Here is a 21,881-nt window from a genome sequence, read left to right as displayed (position 1 = left end):
CGTCTCTGCCATGACCCGGGTCAGCTGCCTAGTATCATTCACCATGCCGGCTGTGGAACCCCATGTCCAGGTTGGGAATACAACATCACAGCGAAAGCCAGCGGCGGGGCGTCAGTACACAGTGCTTGGAGGTAAGCCTACACAGCTGGCTGAGGGAGACCTCCCGGTCGGTACACAATCTCGAGAGCGAAGACAGCCCACTGTAATGGGAGGATAAAGGGATGCCAGAGAGGAAGGGTGAAGGGGAGAAACCACTCCGGAAGTAAGACCAAAATAATAAAACCCAGAGACCAGATGTAATACTACAATACTTTATAACAGAAAGCAACTGGAAATGCTAGACACCAACACGGACGCTACGACACAACCTGGGGCATCGGGGGCGTGGGGGAGCCGGGGCCTCACACCAGGAGCCTCTCAATGGACTGCTGGATGGACTGGATCTGCTGCTTCAGCTGGGAGCCCTCTTTGATGGTGACGGAGCAGGCGATGACGGGTCTGGAGACCCCGCAGGCCCGGCCCAGGGCCTGCTTGGAGCGCACAAACACGTAGGGCACGTTCTTGTCTTCACACAGCAGCGGGAGGTGCAGGATGATCTCCAGGGGCTCGGCGTCCGCTGCCATCACAATGAACTCCGAGATGCCCCTGTTGAGGGTCTTGGTGGCTGCAGAGACAGGGATGGAGTGACCTGGGGCTTGGCATGGCAGTCACAACAGAGTAGTCTCCAGAGAAACGAGTAACAGGTCCAAGAAAAGCGGGCAAAACACTTAGGCATGAGCAAGTTCTGGAGCAGCCCAGGCTGGCATGAGGGTGCCCTTCCTCACACCTCATGCTGAAGTGCCAGCCGTCCTGGAAACACAACTGGAATCCGCCCACACTTCCTCACTGTCCTCTGCGACCACACTGGTCCATGTCTCCATCCCCTCAGCACCCCACACGGATCCCAGGCAGCACAGCGCACCCCAAGCTCCTGAGACCCAGGACTCAGTTCTCTGCTTAGACTTCACTCTTCCAAGGTTCCCCACCCCATGGCTCTCTTACATTTGCCCTAGCACTCCTGGGGTGCGAGCCCCGAGCATCCAGGGCCTGGACCCGTTCCTCATACCACGGGCAGCACACAGCCTTGGGCCCAAACTCAGAAGGCAGCGATCCGGGCAGCAGAGCTTCTGGAACTGAGCAGGGGACACCAGCATCTCCACTCTAGGATCCGAGGCACCTCGTGGCTAGTGCCCACAGGCCTGCCTGGACAGGCTGACCCGAGTATGCCACAGGGGAGGCCTCCCAGGAGAGAATAGGACCCTTCCCTCTGCCAGGCCTGCAGGTACTGCAGGGTGAGGGCACATGACAACAGCGGTATAGGGCCTGTCCACTTCCCCCGTAGGCAGGGGACGAACTCCAATAGGGCAAAACGCCCAACAGCTCAATGAATGCCTCCAAAGACAAAACAATGCACCCACCGCCAACTACTTCACACCTGTCAAAACGAGACTACCCCATCTCTCTTTTGCCATATATGATCATTCTACTAAAAACGTAGCAGGTGCAAAGAGCTGTCTCTCCCCCTCTCTAATTCTTTGCTTAAAAAAAAAAAAGCACATTCACACGAAAGTAACGTTTCTGAGAACCAAATGAATGCCACTCACAACGGCGGAGGAAGCCACCAAGTTAACACGCAGTCTCAACACAGCGCCATTCAAGGGCTTCCACAAAAACAAACAAAAATGCATTCCTACATAGGGAAAAGACTGAGCCCACCAATTTCAGCATTAATGCCCAGTGCAGCTCTGAAGTCCTCCCCCTGGGCGCTGGGACAAGTCCCGTTAGCACTGCCCCGTGCTGCCGGGTGCCTTACCCTCGTTGGCTCCTTTCCGAAGCTGCTTGTAGTTACACGACTGCTGGACCAGGTCCAGGAGCTTCTTGGTGAGGTGGGCGTCCGCAAGGGGGTAGGCTTTCGGATTTACATCAGCCTCAGTCTACGGGAGGAAAAAGGAGCCTTAACACTGAACCCGAAGTCGCTCAGTTACCAAGCACGAGACCCAGACCCGGCAGCCTGCTGCCCTGTGTACTCCACCCCAGACACACACCAACTTGGAAAACTGACACATGCTTTGAGGGCTAAAATGAAACAGCAACATTTACCAATACCACATACCATCCCTCCTGTACTTCCACTTGCTCCCCTTCAGCCTAATGTTTGGATCATAAATAGCCTCTTTTGATTCAATATCCACTCGAGAGACTCATCGGAATTCCCACGCCTCACCCCAAATCCACCTGGTCCAAGTTAAGGAATAATCTAACCCAGTACTAAGTCCTTTCCACAGGCACGCCTCAGTTGCTGCTATCAATGGGTGATGAGCTACGTTACCCGCCTGCCTGGGTCCCACTGCTGGGTCCACTGCCGATTCCAGCTCCTGCTCACGTGTACCTGGAGACAGCAGCGACTGCTGCCGGAGCCGAGTCGGCTACCTGTCACCCACAGGGAGGACCCTGGCTGAGCTCCCAGCTCCCATCTCTGGCCTGGCCCTGTCCCGGCTGTTCTGGGGATCTGGGAACCTGAACCAGAGATGGGAGAGCTTTCCTCTGCTTTTCAAAAACAACTATTCTCCCCTCACTTATTCCACCCCACAGTATTTGGAAACAGTTTCAGAATTGCTATGTCTAACCTCGCTTCTACAAACTCACCAAGGTTCACATTTCTTTTTGCTTTTAGGATGTATTCTAAAGTTCTATGCTTAAATTATTCAAGCAGCTAGCAGTGCAGCACCATGGGCCCAACTGCCTACCAACCCCAAGGCTGGCACCTTGTACCAGAGCAGCATGCCACGGGGGTGGGGGAAGGGCAGGGACCTGGTACTCAAATAAATAAACACGTTAAATGTTATTCATATTAATTTTCTCCTTTTGGCTATCAATGCTACATAAGAGTGCTTCTAAAGTTCACGAAAAGGCAGACAGAAGGGAAAAAGAGATGTTCGTTTTGCTGTTCTCTCACCAACTGCCTACAACAGCTGGGGCTGGGCCACTAAAGCCAGCAGCCAGAACTCGATCCATGTGGATGACAGTGGCAGGTGGAGCCAGGACTTGAACCTGGGCATTTGGATGGGACGCATCCTTAACCGCTGCGTTATCCCCCACTCTACTGCTTTAAGATCTGGGCCGCCCCAAAGCCGGGGTCCAGGAACTCCATTCTGGTCTCCCGCTGGAACAGCAGGAGCTCAAGCCCCGGGGCCGCCGCCTCCTCAAGTGCACCCACAGGGAGCTGGTCCCAAGTGGAGCTGCTGTGCCGTGGATACCAGCGCCACAGGCCTAACCTGCTGCGACACAGGCATCCCTCCTCGAGCACAAGCACCCGCGCCCAAGCGCCCAACTCTGTAACTGAGGGCATACAAAAGCAACAGACCGCTACACTAAACTGTTATAACTGCTTCCTTTTATACAAACAGGGCCCCATTAAAACTGAGGAAATGGCATCTTCGTAATTTATATTGCTTTCTATTTAATTCATTTTTATAACTGGCCAATGTATCAAAACACTATCTAATTAAAAATCACAAAAACAAACAACAACAAAAGAACCAAAGTGGAGTCACCCATCTTTAGCTTCATGCTATACAGAACCTGGAGTTCAAACTGTCCTTTAGTGCCTTCCATGTGTGTCACTGTTCTGTTCCTGTGGACCTATTAATTCTTTTTTTTTTTTTTAAGATTTATTTATTTTATTACAGCCAGATACACACAGAGGAGGAGAGACAGAGAGGAAGATCCTCCGTCCGACGATTCACTCCCCAAGTGAGCCGCAACGGGCCGGTGTGCGCCGATCCGAAGCCGGGAACCTGGAACCTCCTCCAGGTCTCCCACGCGGGTGCAGTGTCCCAATGCATTGGGCCGTCCTCGACTGCTTTCCCAGGCCACAAGCAGGGAGCTGGATGGGAAGTGGAGCTGCCGGGCCCAGAACCGGCGCCCATATGGGATCCCGGGGCCTTCAAGGCGAGGACTTTAGCCGCTAGGCCACGCCGCCGGGCCCAGATGTATTAATTCTGTTATTAGGGGCCAGTGTTCCAGTATGATGAGTTAAGCCACCCCTGGTGACGCAGGCATTGCCACACAGGTACCGGGTCGAGTCCTGGCTTCTCCACTTCGGATCCAGTTCCCCGTTTACTAAGCCCTGAAAAGCACCAGGAGACGGCCCAGATGCTAGGGCCCTTGCCGCCCACAGGGAGACCTGGACAGAGTTCCTGGCTCCTGGCTGAGGCCTGGCCCAGCCCAGGCTGTTGTGACTATGTGGGAAGTGAACCCGCAGATGGAAGATCATTCTCTCTCTCTCTTTAACTCTACCTCGTAATAAGTAAAGCTTTGTTTGACCAACTTTACTACTAAGGCACAGAGAGTGTGTGAATGCTCCCATTCATTGCTTGCCACCTGGGGAGCTCAGTGTGGGCCCGCCTCTTCTCTCAAGCCACAACCCCTGCCTCCCAGGCCTGCAGGGGTCACCAGCCAAAGGGGGGTGACGAGTCCAGGCACCCCAATGGGGCGTGTGGGCACCGCCAGGCTGGACACCTGCTACTGTATGCACTGGCATTTCTAGTCCTTCTGTGGTTACCAAGTCGCAGATGCCCTTGGCAAACAGCAAGGCTCTTCAACACTTTAAACCCAACCACTCCCCACGGGAGCACTTCAGCCAAGCTTGTTAAGTGCGACTGTTAGCTCGATCCCTCCATACATAACGCCTGAGGGTGAAGACCCAGTGCCATTTTCCAACTTTCTGTACTTAAAATGAATGAAATCACCCTACCGGCCAACTCAAACCCCTAGCTTCAGCTGGCCTCCCCACACACCACACAGGAAAAGCTACCCGTTGTTTTTTTTTTCTTTCTTTTTAAAAACATAACACAGACATGCCCCATAAACACAGTGGGTCAACGACCACGATCCTAAGGCCCCAGGAGCTGCCCAGGCATCCCTGGCCTCTCGCCTGGACTGACCACGAGGGCCCAGCACGGCCCAAAGCTCCCCTCCACCTCGCAGACCTTCCGGAAGGTTCGACATCACCCTACCTTTCCCACAAACAGGTTTCTAAGCCCTCTTCCTGGGGATCAGAATAAAATAAAATAATAGGATAAGAGGAGGGAGCCGGAGCCCCGGCCCCGTCCAACTCTCCACCCTCTCCCACGTGGGTCGGCCTTGTCCCGCAGCGGCGCTGCCGGCGCCCAGTCTCCGGCTCCCGGGAGGCCTCCTCGGGCCGCGCGAGTTCGAGCCCGGGGCCCGGCGCACCCCGGCTGGGACGCTGAGGGTCCTCTGCTTCAGGACCAACGTGGGGCCAGCGCCCCGTCTTCGGCTCCCGGGAGGCCTCCTGGGCCGCACGAGTTCGAGCCCGGGGTCCGCCGCACCCCGGGTGTTCCTCCGCCAGGACGGCGAGCGCCCGGCCCCGCGCCCCCGGCTTCCCGGCTCCTCGGCCCCCCGACCCCGCGCCCGCACTCACCATGGCTACGTCCCTCCAGCTTCGCCACTCGCAACCCGCCACCAGCAGCACCTCCGAACTAAGGCGGAGAAGCCGGAAGCGGAAATGGCGTCACAGAGCGGGCGGGACTCGCGCTTCCGTCAGGGGCGGGCTCGCTCGTCGAGTGGCCGCGCTGTGGTGCAGGAGAGCTAATCTTGCTGCGTTGACTGGCACCTGCGCATGTGCGTTTTCGGCACTTTGGGGCAGTTTCTTGCCCGTCCGCAGTGGTCTTTCTGACCTTCTAGAGGCCAGCGTTTCTGATGGAGAGTGGGTTCAACAGGGAATTAGGAGGAGTTGAATGTCTGTCGGGCTCGGTTTGGAGTTATTTTCCGACACCTGCCTGCTCCCAGCCCGTCTTGGCTGTTTTTTTCAGCTCTTCCCCAAATCGACTCCTGCCTCGCCCCCAGGGGGCCTCTGGGATGCTCAGGACCCTCCCAGTCATGATGGGACCATCGGTCTGAGCCAGATGAGGTCATCTGCAGCCAATCCCATTAAATGCCTTGAGAAACTCGGAAGTGAACCCTGGCAGGACCCTGAAAAACCATGCAACGGAAGTTTTTTATTTCACAGATGGGGAAAGGGTTTGGAGAAGGGCAGCAGCTCAGGATTCACACGCTGAGAGAGGTGCGGCTGGCACCTCAGGAGCTATGGCTGCTGCCTGGACTTCCCCCTCCGTCACAGCTGGCTGCTTTTCCCGAAGCCATATTATTCCAACCTGCATTTACGCACATATATAAATATATAATTTTCTCAATAGATGCAGAGAAGGCATTTGATAAAATCCAACACCACTTCATGCTGAAAACCTTAAGCAAGATAAGCATAGAAGGAACATTCTATAACACAATCAAAGCAATTTACGAAAAACCCAATGCCAGCTTCATACTAAATGAAGAAAGATTGGAAGCCTTCCCAATAAAATCTGGAACTAGACAGGGATGTCCACTGTCACCAATACTTTTCTTTTCTTTTTTTTTAAGATTTATTTTTTATTACAAAGTCAGATATACAGAGAGGAGGAGAGACAGAGGAAGATCTTCCGTCCGATGTTTCACTCCCCAAGTGAGCCGCAACAGGCCGGTGGTGTGCCGATCCAATGCCGGGAACCAGGAACCTCTTCCGGGTCTCCCATGTGGGTGCAGGGTCCCAGTGCTTTGGGCCGTCCTCAATTGCTTTCCCAGGCCACAAGCAGGGAGCTGGATGGGAAGTGGAGCTGCTGGAATTAGAACCGGCGTCCATATGGGATCCCAGGGTGTTCAAGGCGAGGACTTTAGCCGCTAGGCTACGCCGCGGGATAACCACTACTTTTCAATATAGTATTGGAAGTCCTTGCCAGAGCTATTAGGCAAGAAAAAAGAATTAAAGGAATCCAAATTGGAAAAGAGGAAATGAAATGATCCCTAGTTGCAGATGACATGATTCTCTATATAGGAGAACCAAAAGACTCAGTCAAGAGACTATTGGAACTCATAAGAGACTTTGGCAGAGTAGCAGGATACAAAATTAACACAAGTTGATGGCACTAGTGTACACAAATGATTCCATGGATGAGAAAGAAATTGTAAGTACAGTCCCCTTTAACATAGAGGAGAGGAATCCTAAGTACCTAGGAATTAAGCTAACTAAATATGTGGAAGACTTCTATGATGAAAACTATAAAGCATTAAAAAAGGAAATAAAAGAAGACCTTGAAAAGTGGAGAAACTTATCATGTTCCTGGATTGGCAGGATCAACATAATCAAAATGACCATATTACCAAAAGTAATATACAGATTCAATGCAATCCCAATCGAAATCCCAACAACATTCTTTTCAGAAATAGAAAAGATGATAGAACAGTTCAGCTGGAATCACAAAAGACCATGAATAGCCAAAGCTATCCTGAAAAATAGAAACCAAGCTGGAAGAATCACAATTCCAGACCTCAAGACATATTACAGAGTAGTGGTTATCAAAACAGTCTGGTAATGGTACAGAAACAGAAAAAGATCAATGGAACAGAATAGAAATACCAGAAGCCAGCCCACACATGTATAGTCAACTAATCTTTGACAAGAAAACTGAAAACAATCCAGGCAAAAATCCTGGTCTGTTCAACAAATGTTGTTGGGACAACTGGATAGTAGCTTGCAGAATTAAGAAGTAAGATCCACACCTGTCACATTATATGAAAATCAGCTCTAAATGGACCAAGGACCTAAATCTACACCCAGAAACCGTCAAAGTATTAAAGGAAAACATAGGAAGCACATGCCAAAATACAGGAACAGGGAAAAATTTCTTAGAAAAAGACGCCAAAAGCAAAGACAATCAAAGCCAAAATGAACAAATGGGACTACACCAAACTAAAAAGCTTCTGTACAGCACAGGAAACAATTAACAAAGTGAAGAAGCAACCAACAGAATGGGAGAAAATTTTTGCACACTACACAAATGATAGGGGACTAATATCCAGGATTTACAAAGAGCTTCAGAAACCCAGGACAGTAAAACAAACGAACAAACAAACAAACAACAACAAAAACAAACAAAACCCTGTAACAAAATGGGCAAAGGAAATGAACAGATGTTTTTCAATAGAACAGATTCAAATGGCTAACAGACATATGGAAAGATGCTCAGGCTCCCTAGCCATCAGAGAGATACAAATGAAAACCATGTTGAGGTACTACCTAACTCCAGTGAGACTGGCCTACATTCAGAACTCAACTAACAACACCTGCTGGTGTGGATGTGGGGAGAAAGGCATCCTCCTTCACTGCTGGTGGGTGTAGGCTAATATAACCACTGTGGAAATCAATATGGACAGTGCTTAGAGAATTACAAATAAATGTGCCATATGACCCAGCTATCCCGATCCTAGGAATATACCCAATAGAAATGAAATCTGCATTTGAGAAGGGGATACGTAATCCTATATTTGCAGCAGCACAATCTATAATAGCAAATACATGGAAACAATTCAGATGTGTGTCCAAAGAAGAGTGTTTAAAGAACCTGTGGTACATCTACTCCATGGAATATTATTCAGCTATTAAGAAGAATGAAATTGTACTATTTACAACTAGGTGGTCCCAACGAGAGACCATTATGCTCAGTGAAATGAGTCAATCACAAAAGAACAAAAACATATGTTCTCTCTTATATAAGGAAACCAGCACGGAAAGTATAACTTCAATAATCCATTCCATACTGCTTTTTTTTTTAAAGATTTATTATTATTGGAAAGCTGGATATACAGAGAGGAGGAGAGACAGAGAGGAACATCTTCCATCCGATGTTTCACTCCCCAAGTGAGCCGCAACGGCCGGTGGTGTGCCGATCTGAAGCCGGGAACCAGGAACCTCTTCCGGGTCTCCCACATGGGTGCAGGGTCCCAAAGCTTTGGGCCGTCCTCGACTGCTTTCCCAGGCCACAAGCAGGGAGCTGGATGGGAAGTGGAGCTGCTGGAATTGAAACCGGCGTCCATATGGGATCCCGGGGTGTTCAAGGTGAGGACTTTAGCCACTAGGCCACGCCGCCAGGCCCCCATACTGCTTTTTGTTTGGCTGCATCCCATGTGTTTTGATGTTTTTTATTTCAGTTTTATTTATTCCAAATACTTTATTTTCTCTTGTTGAATTCTTTGCTGGCTCATGGGTTACATGGTGGCATCATTTTTCCCAAGAGACTTTTGTGTTTCCTTTTTGTCACCCATGTGTTGGTTACTCAGAGGCGCGTTTTTTCATGGTGTTTCTTGTTGTTGTCGTTGTTGTTGAGGCTGTTGTTCTAACTCATACCAGTTGTTGACCTTGTTTCATGGCTTCTCAATTATGGAAACGTATAATGATGGAGTACTGGGGTCTACCATATCCAGATGTGGGGGTATAATGCAACATGAATCCCTGCTTCCAGATGAAAGATGAATTCCCAATGAAGCTGTTGGACATGTGTAGACAGTGGAATGCTGGACTGTCTGACATTGTCTGTACCAGCAGTATTGGGGTATGCTTAAATAAGAGACTGATGGAATTATGATTCCTTATGAAGGATTATGCCACTATAGTAAAATGGGGGAAAATATGTTGGGGTGGGGGGAATTTGGGGGAAAATCCCAGTCTATACGAAATTGTGCCACATAATTCAAAAATTAAAAAAAAAAAGATAGTGGGCTTGTGTGAGTAGCTGCGAGTGCATGGTCAAGAAAGTGGGGTTTATTCTGAATTACATGCTTCTACCAAGCTTGAGAACTTCTCTCTTCTCTCTTTCTTGAAAAATTTATTTGAGAGAGAAAGATCTTCTGTCTTTGGTTCACTCCCCAAATGATCATAATGGCCAGAGCTAAGCCAATCTGAAGCCAGGAACCAGGAGCTTCCTAAGAGCCTCCCATGCGGGTTCAGGGACCTGAGCACTTGAGCCATCTTCCACTGCTTTCCCGGGCTCATCAGCAGGGAGCTGGATGGGATGTGGAGCGGCTAGGGTTTGAATTACTGTCCATATGGGATGCTTGCACTGCAGGCGTAAGCTTTACTCAGTATTACACAGTGCTGGATCCATACTTGAGTATTTCTATGATTGAGCATATTAATAAATTTGTTTGTAAAATGGCAAGAATTGGGCCAGCGCAATGGCTCACTGGCTAATTCTCCACCAAGTGGAGAATTCCCATATGGGCACTGGTTCATGTTCCGGTTGTTTCACTTCCCCATCCAGCCCTCTGCTTGTGGCCTGGGATGAACAGAAGACGGCCCAAGGCCTTGGGACCCTTCACCCACATGAGAGACCTGGAAGAAGCTCCTGGCTCCTGGCTTCAGATTGGCTCAGCTCTAGCCACTGCAACCATTTGGGAAGTCAACCAGCTGACAGAAGATCTTTCTCTCCCTTTCCTTCACTCTGTAAATCTGCCTTTCCAATAAAAATAAACCTTGGGCCTGGCATGATAGCTCAGTGGCTAAATCCTCACCTTGCACATGGCAGGATCTCATGTTGGCGCTGGTTAATGTTCCGGCAGCCCCACTTCCCATCCAGCTCCCTGCTTGTGGCCTGGGAGAGCAGTCGAGGACAGTTCAAAGCCTTGGGACCCAATCTCCTGGCTTTAAATTGGCTCAGCTCCAGCTGTTGCAGCCACTTGGGGAGTAGACCAGCAGGCAGATCCTTCTCTCTGTCTCTCTCTCTCTGTAAATTTGTTTTTCCAATAAAAAATAAAAAATAACTCTTTAAAAAAGATGAGAAGAGTTGAGGTCAGTGTTCTGATATGTAGCTGACGAGGCCACTGCCCGTAATGTTGGTCTCCCATATAGACATTGGCTTGAATCTTCTGCCTGTCCCAGCCCTGGATGTTGTGGTCATTTGGGGACTGAATCAAAAGATAAGAGATTTCCTCCTTTCTCTCTCTCTGTAACTCTATCTTTCAAACAAATCTTAAAAAACAATGGGCGTGGGCTTGGCAGCGTGGCCTAGTGGCTAAGGTCCTCGCCTTGATCCCATATGGCCGCTGGTTCTAATCCCGGCAGCTCCACTTCCTCTCTATCTCTCCTCCTCTCAGTATATCTGACTTTGTAATAAAAATAAAATAAATCTTAAAAAAAAAAAAAAAACAAAAAACAAAAAACAATGGGCGTGGCCTAGCAGCTAAAGTCCTCGCCTTGAAAGCCCCGGGATCCCATATGGGCGCCGGTTCTAATCCTGGCAGCTCCACTTCCCATCCAGCTCCCTGCTTGTGGCCTGGGAAAGCAGTCGAGGACGGCCCAAGGCTTTGGGACTCTGCACCCACGTGGGAGACCCAGAAGAGGTTCCAGGTTCCCGGCTTTGGATCGGCACGTATCGGCCCGTTGCGGCTCACTTGGGGAGTGAAACATCGGACGGAAGATCTTCCTCTCTGTCTCTCCTCCTCTGTGTATATCTGGCTGTAATAAAAATGAATAAATCTTTTAAAAAAAAAATGGGTGGAATGAAACAAATTTTATAAAGTTGTAAGGTAATGGAGTCACTCCTGCTAGCCAGGCTCAGGGCATGCTTGTTCATTCTTGTGGTTTGGGCAGTGCTCAGACATGCTTAAAGGAATGGCCTTATTTCTGTCTTTGTTATCAGAGTAGCCTTCCTCAATAAGGACGCTTTATGAAACTGCTGACGTTTGATTGGTCTCCAAAGCCCAGCTGTGTCTGGGCAGCGCTTATCAATACCAAGGTCCTGTTGACTAAGCCTCACCAGTTCCTAGCTGCCATTGGGCCACTTTTCCTCACCAGCTTCCAATGATAGTATCTAATAGGAAGAAAGCAAGAAAGCAAACTCCAGGTTATACCACCCCATCCTCCAATCTCTTCACTCTAGAAGACAAGAAAATTTAAAATAAACTCTTTGGACCTGGCACAGTAGCTAGTGGCTAAAGTCCTAGCCTTGCCTGTGCTGGGATCCCAAATGGGCACTGGTTCATTTCCGGCAGCCCCACTTCCTATTCAGCTCCCTGCTTGTGGCCTGGGAAAGCAGTGGAGGAAGACTGCCCAAAGCTTGGGTCCCTGCACCTGGTTGGGAGACCTGGAAGAGGCTCCTGGCTCCTGGTTTTGGATCGGCCGCTTGGGGAGTGAACTAGTGGATGGAAGATCTTTCTTTCCATCTCTCCTTCTCTCTGTAAATCTTACTTTCCAATAAAAAACAAAACAAAAAAAAAACCAAACCCAAACAAACTCTTCTTCCTCTTAACTTTTCTGAGCAGTGTTTTGTTGTCTGCCTTGCCCTGAGGGTAGGTTGGCCAGCTCTGCAGTCAGAGCTGAGGTTGGGACACCAGGCCCCTTTGTGAGGTCTGCTCAGTGACAAGGGAGGCTATACAGTACCCTACCTTGAACTGGCTCAGTCAGTCATGCCAGCCTGTCCTCCAGCACCCTAACACCATCTGCCTGACCCAAGCTTTCCATGTTGCTGCCGCTGCTGGGCGCCTGTGCTGTGGTGGGGCCATTCTATGGTCCTGAGTGGGAGCCAGTGCAGGACCTGCTTGCCCACAATCGCAATTGCAAGGACCCTCGGTGCCGTGGCAACCTGCTCATCCTCTGCCTCTTTCTAGTTTGGCAAGTCCAGCGCTGTTGGCACAAGGTCACCAGGACTCGCTCTTGTATGAGAACGGTCAACAAGGTGAGAGGGTCTGTTTTATTGCCTAGTGTGCCAGAGCTAAAGTAGAAGGCAGCTCAGATGGGTGAGGGAGACCCTTGTCCAGGCTCCAAACCCACATGGAGAAATGGGCCATTACCAGCACCTACAAGTGTGCAGTCACAACTGCTCGTTTTTTTTTGTTCTTAAGATTATTTATTTGGTAAGCGGAAACAGAAGAAAGGAAGAAGAAAGGGAGAGAGGGAAAGGAAGAGAGAGAGAGAGAGAGAGAAAGAGAGAGAAAGAATCTTCCATCTTTTAGTTTGTTCACTTCTGGAATGGCCACAAAGACTGGGCAGGGCCAGTGCAAAGCCAAGAGCCCAGAATGCCACTGGTGCTTCCCACATAGGTAGAAGAGGCCCATGTACTTAAACTATCTTCTGTTGCTTTCCTGATCAGAAGTAGAGCAACTGTGACTTGCCCAAGTGCACTGATATGGAATGCTGGTATTATAAATAGCAGTTTAATCTGGTACGTCACAACCCCAGCTCCACAATTCTAATTTCTAATATACAATAATTTTGATTGTGGACATCATTTGGTAAGGATTCTTTCATACCTGGCTTAAACTTAACACTATGCTGTTGATGGGAGCTTAATGCTGTGGGTGGTGGGAGCTGTTACCTGCTAGTTCAGTCCCTGAATGCTGACAACGGCTTGGGATAGGGGTGGGAGGGGATGGTCTGAAGCAAGAAGCCAAGAATTTGATTCAGGTCTCCCATGTAGGTAGCAGGAACCCAATGACTCGAGCCATTGCCCCTGCATCCCGGGTCTATATTGTTAGAAAACTGAAATTAGAAGCTGGAGGCACGGCCCATGTGGTAGCCTAGCGGCTAGGAAGTTCTTGCCTTGAATGCGCTGGAATCCCATATGGGCGCAGGTTCTAATCCCGGCAGCTCCACTTCCCATCCAGTTCCCTGCTTGTGGCCTGGGAAAGCAGAGGAGGACAGCCCAAAGCCCTAGGACCCTATACCCGTGTGGGAGACCTGGAAGAGGATCTGGGCTCCTGGCTTCGGATCAGCACAGCTCTGGCTGTTGTGGTCACTTGGGGAGTGAATCATCAGACGGAAGATCTTCCTTTCTGTATATCTGACTTTGCAATAAAAAGAAATAAATCTTAAAAGAAAAAGAAGAAGCTGGAGTTAGATATTGAGCCCTGGGCATCCCAACCATTGGCTCAACCATTAGGCTATATGCCCATCTCCATAACCAATTTCCAGAAATAGAGCAGAGCTGGGGCCAGCATTGTGGTGCAATGAGTTAACCTACTGCCTGCAACAAACATCCCATGTGGGCAGAGGTTGAAGTCCTGGCTGCTCTACTTCTGATCCTGTTCCCTGTTAGTATGCATGAAAAAGAAGCAAAAGATGGCCCAAATCTTGGGCCCCTGCCACTCACATAGGAGACCGTTTGGAGGGTGAATCAGCGGACTGAAGAGCTCTCTTTTTCCCTTTCTCTGTAATTCTGCCTTTCAAATAAATGATAGTACTTGGCTTCTCAAAACCTGCAGTGGCTCCTGTGGACACTCTCTGTCAAATTCAGAATAACAGCCCAAACACGCCCCGCAACTTCAAGGCCCACTACGATCGGGGCTCTTCTCTCATCCTATTCCCCACACTCTCCATTCCAGTCTGGACACATGGCCTCCTTGTTGCTCATACACACACCATCTAGTTCTTAGGGTCTTCGTATTAATGTCCCCTCTGCCTACAGTAAGTATTCCTTCTTCAGATATCATTGTTTTGCTCCTCATGTCATTCAGATCTCCAGCCAAATGTCACCTCCTCCATGGGGCCTTTGCTGGCCAATCTGTCTAAAGGAGCTAACTCCACCTCTAGTCTGCTTTCATTTCCATTAGGACTTCTTTGAAAGATTCATTTATTTGAAAGACAGAGGTATAGAGGGGTTGGGAAAGAAACAGGGAACTTCTAACTGTTTGTTTACTCCCAAAATGGTGGTAGCAGCTGAGGGTAGGCCAGGCTGAACTCCATCTGGGTCTCCCACATGGGTACAGGGGCCCAAATACTTGAGCCATCTTCCATTGCTTTCCTGGGCATATTAGCAGGGAGCTGGATCAGAAGTGGAGCAGCTGAGATTTGAACTGTTGTCCATGTGGGAGGCTGGCATGGCAGGTAGCAGCTGCTACCAGCCGCTTCACTAGAATACTTTTAATACCTAACATTTTTGATATTTGAGTATTGCCTTCCTCCTATGTAGGGTATAGCTCCCATTAAAGACTTTGTCTTACGCATGCTGATATCGCCAGCACCTACAACAGTGCCTGGCTCAACATAATCGTCATCGTTCTTGAATGGATGAGTGCTGGTTTCCTAAGGAAAGTGACTCCATTTTTTCTGATCCATCAGGATCCTGAGGATGGTCATTTCAATCTGTGAGGATTTCAATGGTTTTACTTTTCGGTTCTCATCTCCAGGTGCCACCACAGAAAGGGGGCGTGTCCTCGACAAGATGTGACACTTTCTTCAGACTGAATCCTGAAACCTTCATTTTGGGCAACTCCAGGGGCCTGAATGCTCATGTCCAACAGTGGGCACACAAGCAGAGAAGGGGCTCCCGGAGAAGCTTCCAGAAACCAAGGCCCCAGTACCTGCTATCTCAGCAGGACTCATGTCAAGGTCCATCTTGGGGCGTCTGCTCCCTTTCTGAGCCCACCTTTTGTACCACCTCTTTCTCAAGCACCTGTCTGGTCTCTCAGGACAGTTCCTGGGATGTACCCTGGCCTCTCAGAGAGGGCAAAATGCATCCTACCTTCGACACTTGCCAAAGGAGGGAGAGGCTGTGGGCTCACTCCCAGGAAGGGGTGTTGCCCATGGAGCCTGTCCTTAGCATAACGTCCCACCCTCCCTCCATGACCTTAGCCATTTCTCTTCCAAACCTTCCTTCGGCCCAGAGGCTCCAGTTCTACCCCAGAGAATTCCTGCCTGATCTTTCCCACCGACAGCTGGGACTGTCCATTTGGGAGTCCTGGGACTGCTTGCAAGATGCCTGGGCACCAAGGACTAAAACCCAGACAGTGAGCAGAGAGGATGGCAGAGAGGCACAGGCTGCTGGCTGGGCCGACCCGAGAGAGCACAGAGCGGAGGATGCTAGGGAGCCTCAGGCTTCTGAGGACCAACTTCCAGTAGACTTGGAAATGGAGCATGTGGAAGAAACAAGGATCCTGGAGTGTGGGAACCAGAGACTGATAATAAATGAAGTTGATGGAGACAGCCGGACACCAGAGCAGGAAAAGCAGGAGCAGATGAGAGCTGGGAATGGAGCCAAGACTCAGGAGCCAAAGGAAAGAATTCATGTGGGAGTTACAGGTAAGAATCTTGCTGATTCCCAGGCACATGGCGGAGAGAACCAAGAACAGTTCACGTGTCAGGTTAACGCAGAGACCCAAACATCAGAGTCGGGCAACTGGGGTAAGAATGGAGTAGAGGATGGAATGGAGACCCACATATTCAAGAGGGATAACAAGAAAGAAGCCAGAAGAGAAGATGGCGAGAGCCAGGCCCAAGGATTGGGACAGCAGGGCCAGGGTAGAGGTGAGGATGGTGAGGATGCCCTGAAGCCCAAACAGGAGAAGCCAGAGCAGAACAGCGACCCTGGTGCCGAAGTCCAGGCAGAAGATAAGAGAAACAGGGACCAGGCTGGAGGTGAGGGTGCTGCACAGACCCAGGCACCCGGGAGGGAGAGTTTGGGAGGAGTCAGACAAATGGATGCTGTGGAGAGCCAGGCCCTAAAATGGGAGAAGCAGGAATATCACAGATGTGAGAGTCTGACAGAGAGCCAGATGTCAAGCGGGGAGAAGCCGGGACAGGCCAGAAGTGATGAGGCTGGGAGGGTTCAAGCCTCCTGGGGAGAGGATTACACCATGTCCAAACCTGAGAGTCGAGTGAGGTGGGGAAATCAACACCTGGGAGGAGGTGAGGATGCTGGGGAGACCCCGATGTCCAACAGGACGAAGCTCCGGGAGATCAGAGTTGAGGACTGGGTGGTAATCCAGGCTCCGTGGTGGGGCAACCAGAGACTAGTGGCAACCAAAACTGACACAAAATCCAAGGACCTGTGCTGTGGGACTCAGAAGTGGATCGGAAATGAACACAGAACAGAAATCCAGGCACTGAGAGAGCACAGAGTGTGTGGATATGAAAATGGTACAAATACTCTGACACCCAAAGCTGAGAACCAGGGCAAAATAAGAAACAAAACTGCCATGGAGGTCCACCCGGCTGGGCAGAGGAACCAGGAGTGGTCTGGAGATGAGAACAGAACAGAAATTCAGGCACTAGGGAAGAGAAACCTGAAAGGGGTTAAAGGCAAGGATGACCCAGACACCTGGGAACTTGGTGAAGAAAACCAGGGTCTGTTAGGAAATGAATTTAATGCAAACATTGATATACCAGAGTGGAAGATTCAAGAACACATTAGAAGGAAGCATGGTGCTAATCCCCGTACATCTGAGGTAGACAACTGTGAGGAAGTGACACATAAGATTGATGGAGAAGCCCATGTGGCAGCATGGCATCAAGAGGAGCAGGTGAGAGATGCGAGGGGTGCAGAAAGTCAGATCTACGTGAGGAGAGACCTGCACGAAGCTGGAGGACAGGATGGCACACAGAGCTGGGCCCCTGCAGTCGGAAACCCGAATCAGTTAAGGAGTGACATTGCTAGGAAGACCCACTGGTCAGAGCAGGAGAACCAGGAACAGATGGGAGGTGAGGCTGGGGCGGAAATTCAGATTCCAGAGAAGAGGAAGGGCAGAGAACCTGGAGGCGAGCATGACAGAGAGACTCAGAGGCCTGAGAGAGAGAACCAGGGACTGCTGGATGGTGGAAGTGGAGGGAGTCGCTGCCCAGCAGGGAGGAGGTGGGGGCAGACTGCAGAAGATCAGGCACCAGAGAGGAGAAAACAGCAAGTGCCTGGAAGAAACACGCAGAAGCTTAGGGGGAAGAACCAGGCACTGTTAAGGAGGGAAGTTAATGGGAAGCCCTGTTTACTAGCGCGCAAGAACCAAGGGTGTGCTGGAGGAGCGAACGGTGCAAAAACTCCAATGCAAGGGAGCAGAAACCTGAAAGCGACAATTGTTCATGGTGGCACTGCGACCCGGGCCCCCGAAGAAGATGGCCAGGAGCCCTTCAGAAGTGGAACTGATGGGAAGAATCAGACACAGGGAATCCAGAACGAAAGCGGAGATGAGGACACGGCAGACATCCAAGATGCAGGGAGCCAAAGCAAGCACAGAGCTGAGGATGCCGGACAGCCTCGAGCCCCTGCGACAGGAAACAGCGACCAAGTCGGAAGAGAGAATCCTACCAGGGCCCATCTTGAGTCTTCTGGGGGTGAGGGGCCCCCAGGGGGGAGGCCCAGGCTGCCACAGCCCCTGGACTTCCCTGGCTTTGCATACGCAGCTGTGGAGAAAAAGTGGGCAGAGGCTGTGAACGCTTCGGCTTCTGCTCCCCGAGCTGAAGTGCAGCTTCGCCCCTGGTGGGGTGAGGCCTTCCGGCTGGCTGGTGGGGTAGGAGAGCATCTGGCCAGCCTGGGCCTGGCCCCTGTCGGTGAGCTCAGAGACGGGGCCAGCCCAACTTCTAGGCGTGTCCAACCTGAACCACAGAGAAGAAAACAAGGACAACGAGGGGTGCATCTGGAGAAGGCCTCCAGCCTGGCTGCCCCCGCTGTCTGCCTGTCTCGCTTAGGTGACCGGTGCTCCTTAGCTACCACAGTTCTGACAGATCTGCCCATGGCCCTCGCCATGCCAACCAAGTGGCCAGTGCTGAAGAAGAGCCAGCGACAGCTCCTGGAGTCGCTCATGCGGCGAAGGATCGCGCACCTGCAGTGGGGCCTCCCCAGGCGGATCCTCGAGTCCTATCTGCTCTTTAGTTTCTTTGGGCCTTCCTCATTGCCTCTGGCTGGGGTGAGGCTCTCTGGATTAGGGACACTTCCGGAACCCCACAGACAGCAGGAAAGACAGCCTGAGGCCCAGAGCTCCAGGATACCAATTCAGTCTCCAGGGAGGTCTCAGAGGCTTCATCCCCCAGAAAGCACAAGTCCTAAACTTCTTGGCCAGAAAGAGAGACCAAAGCCAATGTGTGTGCCCATCCCACCCCAAAAGCCAAAGAGATCCAAGCCACCAGGGGGCACCAGAGAACCACAAGTGACTCCGGAAGCGCCTCCTCGGCCTCCACCGCCAGCTTCCCACAACCTCAAACCTGCAGCCGAGGCCAGGAGCTGGTGTGGCCCAGAAAGGGTCCCAGAGTCTTGCCGTGAGGATGACAGGGGTAGGAAAACGGTCAGGCGAGAGCTGTCCCAGATGGCAGCAAGGGCTCCCAGGACACGGAGCCCCTGGTCTTTCTGGGCAGGCCATGACCAGGGAAGCAAGGAGCACACACCCTGGGGCTCCTCTAAACTCACACACTGGAGAAGAGGAAGCCCAGTTTCCGCTGAGGGCAGAGGAGCTGGGCACAAGGCTGCTCTCTCTTCCACAAACAGCTTCAGAGGTGGGTTGCACGCTGTTGCAGCCAGGCTGGGCACCACCCTCCTAGGCAAGATGGCCTGGTCCCCTCAACTGGCTAAGCCCCAGCGCTCGGCTCCCAACCTCAGCCTGAGGGATCCCGAGAGCACGTCCGCCCTGCGTCCCACAGCTGCTGATCCTCCTGCGGGGGACAGCAGCCTCAGAGCTCCCACTGTTCCGGCTCACTGCTGTGCTGAGGATGCATTTCCTAAGCCAAAAAGCCCCTGGGATCAGGGGGCACCCGAGAACCCAAATGGGACCCCATGGAATCCACTGGTCCCCCAGAAGTTAGGCATTACAAAGCACTGGAGAGATTTTCTCTTCCAGCATGGCTTGAAAAAGGAGGCTTGAGGCTTGAGGCCCAGAGTCCACAGGACACATCAGAGAAGCATGAGTGGCCTGTGTGTCCCCAGAAGCTCGAATAAAGTAGGTTATTTGGGTCCTGTGGAGTTCTCATTTCTTTGGCACCTCTTTTTTTTGGGGGGGGGGGGACTTTTGTGGTTTGGGATACTTTGAGTAGAAGCCACTACTGCCCTGAAGGTTCGAAGGTTGGGCGAATGAGGATGAAAGCCAATATCGCCAGCTAAACACTTGCCCACCTTGGCTGCTGCCATAAGCTTGCTAAGCTTGCCACCACAGTGCTGCCTTGCCCCAGTGCCAGGCTAGAGTTGGCAAGATGCTCACGTGGTCCCCATCCTGGAGTAGGGGCAGTGCTCTGCTGGGACAGACTCGGACTTAGTGGTGTTTTTCGGAGGCAGGAACTCTTGCTTGCTAACTTTCGAATCCTCTAGCTCCTAGCAGTTTCTGGTATATATATATATATATATATATATATATATATATATATATATATATATATATCTCCAGAATATTACTTGGTTGACATTTAAAAAGAAAATAGAACAATATTTAATAATATGGAAGACAAACGTCATTTTTCTCTGAAAAAAGCAGTTCACAAATCTGCATATTATTATTGTAAAAATGTGTAGACTATCAGAATCCCAAATTTTTCCTTCACTGACAGAATAACTGCTGTCATGTATTGAAGGGATGTTGAATATGTATTTTATTTATTTATTGTATTTATACACATCCATGTATCTAATAATCTGTGACTTTGGAATACTTTTTTGTTTTTAAAAATTTGATTTATTTTTATTGGAAAGACAGATATACAGAGAAAAGGAGAGGGAGAAAGATCCTCTGTCCGCTGGTTCACTCTCCAAGTGGCTGCAATGGCCAGAGCTGAACCATCCAAAGGTAGCAGCCAGGAGCCAGGAGCTTCTTCTGGGTCTCCCACACGGGTGCAGGGTCCAAAGGCTTTGGGCCGTCCTCAACTGCTTTCCCAGGCCACAAGCAGGGAGCTGGATGGGAAGTGCAGCAGCTGGGATACAAACAGGTGCCCATATGGGATTGTGGAGCATGCAAGGCGAGGACTTTAGCCACAAGGCTACCATGCTGGGCCCAGGAACACTTAGTATTTTAAACATTTTTCATGTTAATACCTTCTTTTCTCAAACATTATTTCATAATCTTCCATTGAATACGGGACTTGTTTTCCAAACTCTTCTACCGTGGAGAGCAGGTCCCATTGACCCATGGTGACTGGAGCAGACACCTCTTGTACTTATTCCCTGCACCACTGATCAGTTTTATTGGTGCTGAATAAACCCCTGTGGACTGATGGGTTGCTATTAATATGGTTTATGATTTTTTTTTGTTCTTCAATATTATTCCCTGTGTATTCACTATTCCCTCCCCGCCAAGATGATCTTAAGTGGTGTGTCTTAGATTCTTTGAGAAGGGTGTTACATGAACTGAAAATCAGAAAACGCGTTAGATGAAAATCTCCGAGGCTGATTATGTTTAAGAACTAGCAGGGGGGGGGGGCCAGCGGCGTGGCCTAGCAGCTAAAGTCCTCGCCTTGAACGCCCCGGGATCCCATATGGGTGCCGGTTCTAATCCTGGCAGCTCCACTTCCCATCCAGCTCCCTGCTTGTGGCCTGGGAAAGCAGTTGAGGACGGCCCAATGCATTGGGACCCTGCACCCGCGTGGGAGACCTGGAAGAGGTTCCAGGTTCCTGGCTTTGGATCGGCACAGCACCGGCCTGTTGCGGCTCACTTGGGGAGTGAATCATCAGACGGAAGATCTTCCTCTCTGTCTCTCCTCCTCTGTGTATATCTGGCTGTAATAAAAATGAATAAATCTTAAAAAAAAAAAAAAAGAACTAGCAGAGGGGCCTGCGTTGTGCTGTAGTACATGAAGCCGCCACTTGCACCACCACCATGCTGTATGGGCATCGGTTCAAGACCTGGTGGTTCCACTTCCCATCCCGCTTCCTGCTTGAGACCTGGGAGAGCAGTGGAGGACGGCCCCAGTGTCTGGCCCTGCTCCCCATGTGGAAGCCAGGATCATGCTCCTGGCTCTGGCCTGGCCCACTTCTGGCCATTGCAGCCATCTGAGGAGTGATTTCTTCTTTCAAATCAATCTTAAAAACACCCACAAACTAGTAGAAATTGCTTACTTTCTCAAGGCTGTAAGTGCTACTTGACACACGGCTGCTGACCTTCGCTGTGGTGAGGCGCGAGGCCACGGCTTCGGGTTCAGGTGGACGCTCTCCACCGGCCTCGAGCCCAGCGCCTCCTCACCGAGCGCGCAGGCGCACTGCGCGTACTGGGGCGCAGTCTCTCAAGTGCGCCTGCGCAGTAAATGCGCGGGAAAAGGGGCGGCGGCGGCGGCG

The 21,881-nt window shown here is 50.7% G+C and overlaps 2 protein-coding genes across 2 annotated transcripts; one reads left to right on the top strand and one right to left on the bottom strand.

The window, feature by feature from the left end:
* Window positions 1–295: 295 nt before the first annotated feature.
* On the bottom strand, window positions 296–5,560 carry SNU13 (small nuclear ribonucleoprotein 13). The gene is made up of 3 exons (XM_058673390.1): window positions 5,483–5,560; window positions 1,853–1,973; window positions 296–664 (listed from the first exon to the last, which is right to left on the bottom strand). Exons 1-3 carry the CDS (start codon window positions 5,483–5,485, stop codon window positions 402–404), a joined length of 387 nt encoding a protein of 128 aa, XP_058529373.1. The 5' UTR covers window positions 5,486–5,560; the 3' UTR covers window positions 296–401.
* A 6,761-nt stretch (window positions 5,561–12,321) lies between these two features.
* Window positions 12,322–19,544, top strand: LOC131482095 (uncharacterized). The gene is made up of 2 exons (XM_058673729.1): window positions 12,322–12,605; window positions 15,055–19,544. The coding sequence occupies exons 1-2, from the start codon at window positions 12,390–12,392 to the stop codon at window positions 19,486–19,488; spliced, it is 4,650 nt and encodes a 1,549-aa protein (XP_058529712.1). The 5' UTR covers window positions 12,322–12,389; the 3' UTR covers window positions 19,489–19,544.
* The last annotated feature ends 2,337 nt before the right edge of the window (window positions 19,545–21,881 follow it).

The sequence above is a fragment of the Ochotona princeps genome, chromosome 15, assembly GCF_030435755.1.
Source record: "Ochotona princeps isolate mOchPri1 chromosome 15, mOchPri1.hap1, whole genome shotgun sequence".
Lineage (NCBI taxonomy): Eukaryota > Metazoa > Chordata > Mammalia > Lagomorpha > Ochotonidae > Ochotona > Ochotona princeps.
The sequence above is the reverse complement of the archived record's forward strand: the minus strand, read 5'-3'. Positions and strand labels throughout refer to the sequence as shown.

Coding starts and splice junctions, on each gene's coding strand:
- LOC131482095 (XM_058673729.1), top strand. CDS start 12,390: ATGTTGCTGCCGCTGCTGGGCGCCTGTGCTGTGGTGGGGCCATTCTAT. Junction 12,606..15,054: donor GTATGAGAACGGTCAACAAG/GTGAGAGGGTCT, acceptor TCTCATCTCCAG/GTGCCACCACAGAAAGGGGG.
- SNU13 (XM_058673390.1), bottom strand. Junction 665..1,852: donor TCGGAAAGGAGCCAACGAGG/GTAAGGCACCCG, acceptor CTGTCTCTGCAG/CCACCAAGACCCTCAACAGG.